Source organism: Trichechus manatus, unplaced genomic scaffold, assembly GCF_000243295.1.
Source record: "Trichechus manatus latirostris isolate Lorelei unplaced genomic scaffold, TriManLat1.0 scaffold00363, whole genome shotgun sequence".
Classification (NCBI taxonomy): Eukaryota; Metazoa; Chordata; class Mammalia; order Sirenia; family Trichechidae; genus Trichechus; species Trichechus manatus.
Window position 1 is genome coordinate 538036 of NW_004444299.1, and position 6346 is coordinate 544381.

At 40.2% G+C, this 6346-nt stretch overlaps 1 protein-coding gene across 1 annotated transcript in view; it reads left to right on the plus strand.

Moving 5' to 3' along the window:
- Nucleotides 1-6346, plus strand: part of LOC101353375 (contactin-associated protein-like 4) — a 166077-nt gene that overhangs the window by 153568 nt on the left and 6163 nt on the right. The window contains exons 15-16 of the mRNA XM_012559890.2: nt 2701-2834; nt 3687-3774. Coding sequence (XP_012415344.2) covers nt 2701-2834; nt 3687-3774 — 222 coding nt within the window. The remainder of the gene's footprint in view (nt 1-2700; nt 2835-3686; nt 3775-6346) is intronic.

Consider the following 6346-nt stretch of genomic DNA (forward strand, 5'->3'; position numbering starts at 1 on the left):
TGTTGAAAAAAGGTATTTGCAATGAAGAAGTCATTGGTCTTGCAAAATTCTATCATGTGATCTCTGGCATCATTTCTATCATCAAGGCCATATTTCCCAACTACCCGTCCTTCTCTGTTTCCAACTTTTGCTTTCCAATTACCAGTAATTATCAATGCATCCTGATTGCATGTTTGATCAATTTCAGACTGCAGAAGTTTGTATAAACCTTTAATTTCTTCATCTTTGGCCTTAGTGGTTGGTGTGTAGATTTGAATAATACTCATTATTAACTGGTCTTCCTTGTAGGCGTATGGGTGTTATCTTGTCACAGCACTGTACTTCAGGATAGATCTTGAAATGTTCTTTTTGACAGTGAATGCAATGTCATTCCTCTTCAAGTTGTCATTCCCAGCATAGTAGTCTATATGATTATCCGATTCAAAATGGCCAATAACAGTCCATTTCAGCTCACTAGCTCACTAGTGCCTAGGATATGGATGTTTATGCTTCCCATTTCGTTTTTGACAATTTCCAATTTCCCTAGATTTATACCTCGTACATTCCATGTTCCTATTATTAATGGATGTTTGAAGCTGTTTCTTCTCATTTTGAGTCATGCCACATCAGCAGATGAAGGTCCCGAAAGCTTGACTCCATCCATATCATTAAGGTCGACTCTACTTTGAGGAGGCAACTCTTCCCCGGTTGTATTTTAAGTACCTTCCAACCTGAGGGGCTCATCTTCCAGCACTATATCAGACAATGTTCCATTGCTATTCGTAAGGTTTCCACGTATCTGTCAATTTGTTCTACTGTGGGACTTGTGTGTTGCTGTAATGTTGGAAGCTATGCCACTGATATTCAAATATCAGCAGGGTCACCCATAGTGGACAGGTTTCAGCTGAATTTCCAGACTAAGACAGAGTAGGAAGAAGGACCTAGCAGTCTACTTCTGAAAAAGAAATCTAGCCAGTGAAAACCTTATGAATAGCAGCTGGCTCTCATTAGAACTGTAATAATATGAAATTTCCTCTCAAACTACAAACAAAGAAACAGGGCATGCTCACCAACTGCCATTGTGTAAGTATTTATTTTTCAAGACTATAAAAAATATTGTCACAAGAGGTATTGTTTCAGTAATTACATTAAGATTCTTCTATAAAATTTATTATCAGTTTGCATATTTCACGTAAACAGAGCTGTCATTATCACTGGAAGCTCTTTATTAAAAATATAAGGTGCCTAATTATAAGTGAGTGCTGGTGGTGCAGTGGTTAAGAGCTGGGCTGCTAACCAAAAGGTTGGCGGTTCGAATCCACCAGCCATTCTTTGGAAACCCTATGGGGTAGTTCTACTCTGTCGACTCCACAGCAATAAGTTTGGTTTTTTGGTTTGGTTAGTTATAAGTGGAAAATATTTTCTCCCTTTCTAAGCAAAGGAGAGAGAATCAAGGAAGGTGCTAACACAGTACAGCTATGTAACAATACCTGTCCACAGGTACCAGATCAACAGCACCTTTTATACCCTGTCCGTGGTCCTGAAGAATATTATGCCACCTCCACCTGAAGATGAAAAGTAAAAATGCAACCATCCAGCCAGCAGCTACATTTCCATGGCCCCGTCTGGGTTTTAAACACTTCAAATGCAAAGGCAGGGCAATAACTTATTATCCGGGAAAACTTGTAAAACTTCCCAGCTTGTGGAGTTTTAGTACAGCACATAAGACAGTTGGAAGCATGAAGATGAACATTTCTGGAGCAACTAGAGCTGACTCAGGGGATGTGGGCATGTGAAAGTCTTGTCTCCAGGCAAAACTTACTACTCTGTTCCGCTCCCCACTTCCCGGTTATAGAGAGAGATTTTAGAAATAAAACCTGGTGTGTAAATAAACCAGCAAGCTGCCAAGCATTTCAAATATGGCCCCGGACTTTGACACTCAGAGTACTTATAGGAATGTTAAGAGGAATATTTAGCCCCCATTGTAAACTTAGAGCTGTAAACCTCCTAAACAGTAGGAGAATTTCATGGACACACGGGAAGCTACTCTAGGAAGCAACATGATTGACTTCTCAGCCAGTGAGAAAGCAAGGAGAATCCGTTCCAGAGGGGCATGCAGTTGAGACCACTCACTTCCTGCTGGTCAACACTTAAAGTTCATAGCCTTCACCAAGTAGAAATACTGTCCACAGGTCCCTAGGTATTCAATAGCTACATTTGCACAACTCTTCCATGAGCCTACTGCACATGCCATAGCTACTCACCTTTCAGAATTTAGGAAATACATTCAGAGAAGACAAGGCTGTAGAAACAGAAAGTAATTTCAATACTGCACAAAGCTTCAGTATTTCTCAATGAAATGTTCTTTTTGCAAGGGTGTAGTGGAGTTTAGAGTCTAACATGAACCCAATCCAGGTGTTTTCTTTTAGAAAATTAAGAATTGTAGGAAAGAAAGTGCTTATAAACAGCAACTTTAGTCTTGACCTTTCAATAGCATGATTAGCCTGGGAAATTGGTCCAGGAGCAACTCTAAAGAAGCGTAACTGTTTCAGAGAAGGTGATGATTAAGGCTGTAATAGTGCATCCGAATGAACTTTGTTGGCTGGATCCAAGCTATAAAATATCCCTAGAAACAAATGTAAAGAAAAACTTCTCTGGAATATGCAAAGGCAGCTTTAAAAACATTTTATTAAAAATGGATATTTTTTTCCCCCACTTTAGGGAGTTTGCAGATTCGGTACAAGCTAGATATGCATCAAGATCCTGATGTTTTTATCTTTAACTTCAAAAACATGGCTGATGGCCACCTTCACCACGTGAAGATCGACAGAGAAGAAGGAGTGGTCTTTGTAGAGGTAATGCGTGCTCAGCCAGACCATGACTGCAGCTACAGTTTCCCAACAGGAAAGACCTGAAGCAGGAGGTTATCCGTGAAGCACAGTGGAACAGGCTCCTTCTGAATGCTATTTCTTCATGTGCCTCAGATAAGAAGTCCAGTCTAGTCCAGTATTTTGTGTTTATTTATTTAATAATGGAATTTGCCAAATATAGCATAAATATTTGACTACTTCAATTTTTCCTCATTTATCTTAATTTACTTGTTCTGGAAATGTCTATTTTATCATGTATTACTGGCAGAAACTTTTAAATGTTTCACCAATAGGAATCTATTCCATGCAATTTACAAGACTACAAATGTTATGTCAATTTAAAGACACGGTTTATATAAAATATGATTATGATTAACATTTTCATAACTAAAAAATAGATGTGAGTCAATGTAGAGTAAGTGAAATTATTCAGTCAGTGCTTTTGAAGACATGTATGAGTGTTTTCACTCTCTACATGGAATAACATTTCTTGGCTTCACATTTCAAGTTTTGTTTTGAGATATGTATAAGCTTGAGGCTTGCAAAAGCCTCTTACATATTTTTACAATCATAGATAATTTATATTATTTAGGGAATATAATAAACTGTGAAGACAAATACAACAAGGTAAAGAACTAGGGTATGGGGTGAAGGGTATCTGAGATGTTATAGAAATAGTTTATGAACTAGTATTCATAGCCATGGATTCCTGAATGTGAGGCTGTTTAATCATATGTAGCACTGACACTTTTTTATCATTTTGTTGTATCCTCTTCCTTTGATTCCCACATGTTACAACAAATGGCATCCTCTTGGTGTTTGCTTCTACCGGGGTAGGTGAACCAGAAAACTAGGAGACAAATGAGCCTGTCCTCAGGCACAGAGTTCCACGCCATCAAGTCCCTGGTGTTGGGCAGGATTTTAGGTAAGTAAAAGCAGACTCAGGAGCCCTGGTGGTGCAGTGGTTAAAGCCCTCAGCTGCTAACCGAAAGGCTGGCGGCTCTAACCTGACAGTCACTCCACTGGAGAAAGATGTGGCAGCTTCCTTCTGTAAAGATTTACAGCATTGGAAACCCTCTGGGTCAGTTCTACTCTGTCCTATGGGGTCACCATGAGTCGTAATCAACTCGACAGCAGCGGGTGGATGTAGATGCATACTCCCCTCCCAGACGTGGATCCAATGTGTGCCATTCACACAAGCAAGTTCCCTGTTTTATTTTAATTACACCATTAGTGCCAATCAAGGCAGAACACGTACTTTTGTCTGAGTGTACATATAATCATGAGAAAAACGTTTCCTGCAGATAAGATCATGTACTCTGCTAAAAATAATTCCAAGTTTCTCTCTCTCTCATTTGGCAATCAAGCACAATGAACTGGGTGATTTTCTTAACGCCACATAGAAGAATCATGATCAAAGCTGACACGAGGTTCACAGATTGTGGATTAAACAGCTGCTGATCCAGAAGCCTCACCAGGATGACATCTGAAGGGGGATTTATCCACACGTGGAAGTTGTCTTTCAGCTGATGGCCATACTTTGGATTCAGCAAGCCTCCTTTGCTTTGTGTCGTGCTTTGCTGGGGATAGTTTGGTGGCCAGTGACTGCTTTTTGCATAAAGATAACTAAACGTAACTCGGTCTCATTTACACCTGCCCGTTACCACTGATCAGGCCGCCCTGCTAGACACGGTGATGAGGAAGCGTCACAAGAAAGTGAGGTGTGGGCAAATACTCAAGGATAGTGGACGGTCCCCAAGACTGCAAGGAGGAGTTATGGCGGGTGGCCTGCAAGAAGAGGAAGAAGACCAGTAGGTTGAGGGTTGACCAGGGATGGAAGGGGGCGAGGGATGGGGACCAGTCACAGAGGACCTCATAGACACATTGTGTTTGTTAGGTGCCATCAGTTCAGTTCTGACTCATAGCAACTCTATGTACAACAGAATGACACACTGCCTGGTCCGTGCCATTCTTGCAATCTTTGCTATGTTTGAGCCCACTGTTGCAGCTACAGTGTAAATCCATCTCGTTGAGAGTCTTCCTCTTTTTTGCTGACCCTCTACTTTAGCAAATATGACGTCTTCCTCCAGGGAATGATCTCTCCTAATAACATGTCCAAAATACATAAGACACAGTCTTGCCGTCCTCACTTCTAAGGAGCATTCTGACTGCAAGTCTTCTAAGACAGGTTTTTTTGTTCTTCTGGCAGTCCATGGTATTTTCAATATTCTTTACCAACACCGCAATTCAAAGGCATCAATTCTTCTTTGGGCTTCCTTGTTCATTGCCAGCTTTCCTATGCATACGAGATGATTGAAAATGCTATGGCTTGGGTGAGTCACACCTTAGTTCTCAAAGTGACATCTTTGTTTTTAAACGCTTTATAGAGGTCTTTTGCAGAGATTTGCCCAATGCAATAAATCCTTTGATTTCTTGACTGCTGCTTCCATGGGCATTAATTGTGGATCCAAGTAAAATGAAATCCTTGACAACTTCAATCTTTTCTCCATTTATCATGATGTTGTTTATTGATCCAGTTGTGAGGATTTTTGTTTTCTTTAGGTTGAAGTGTAATCCATACTGAAGGCTGTAGTCTTTGATCTTCATGTGTGAGTGCTTCAAGTCCTCTTCACTTTCAGCATGCAATGTGTGTCATCTGCATAATGCAGGTTGTTAATAAGTTGTCCTCCAATCCTGACGTCCCCCTCTTCTTCATATAGTCCAGCTTCATGAATTATTTGCTCAGCATACAGACTGAATAAGTATGGTGAAAGATACAATCTTGATGCATCCCTTTCCTGACTTTAAACCACCCGGTATCTCCTTGTTCTGTTGGAATGACAGCCTCTTGATCTATGTACAGGTTCCTCATGAGCACAATTAAGTGTGCTGGGATTTCCATTCTTCACAACATTATCCATAATTTGTTATGATACACACAGTTGAATACCTTTGCAGAGTGAATAAAACACAAGTAAACATCTTTCCAGTATTCTCTGCTTTAAGCCAGGATCCATCTGACATGATATCCTTCATTCCATGTCCTCTTCTGAATCCGTCTTGAATTTTTAGTAGTTCCCCGTTGATGTATTGCTGCAGCCACTTTTGAATGATCTTCAGAAAACTTTTCTTGAGTGTCATATTAATGATAGTGTTCAATAATTTCTGCATTTGGTTGGATCACCTTTCTTTGGAAGAAGCATAAATATGGATCTCTTCCAGTTAGTTGGCCAGGTAGCTGTCTTCCAAATTTTTTGGCATAGATGAGTGTGCATTTCCTGTGCTGCATCCATTTGTTGAAGCATCTCAATTGGTGTTCCATCAATTCCTGGAGGCTTGTTTTTTCTGAATGCTTTCAGTGCAGCTTGGACTTCTTCCTTCAGTACCATTGATTCTTGATCATATGCTACCTCCTGAAATAACTGAACATCAACCAGTTCTTTTTGATACAGTGACCCTGTGTATCCCTTCCATCTTCTTTTGGTGCTTCTTGTGTC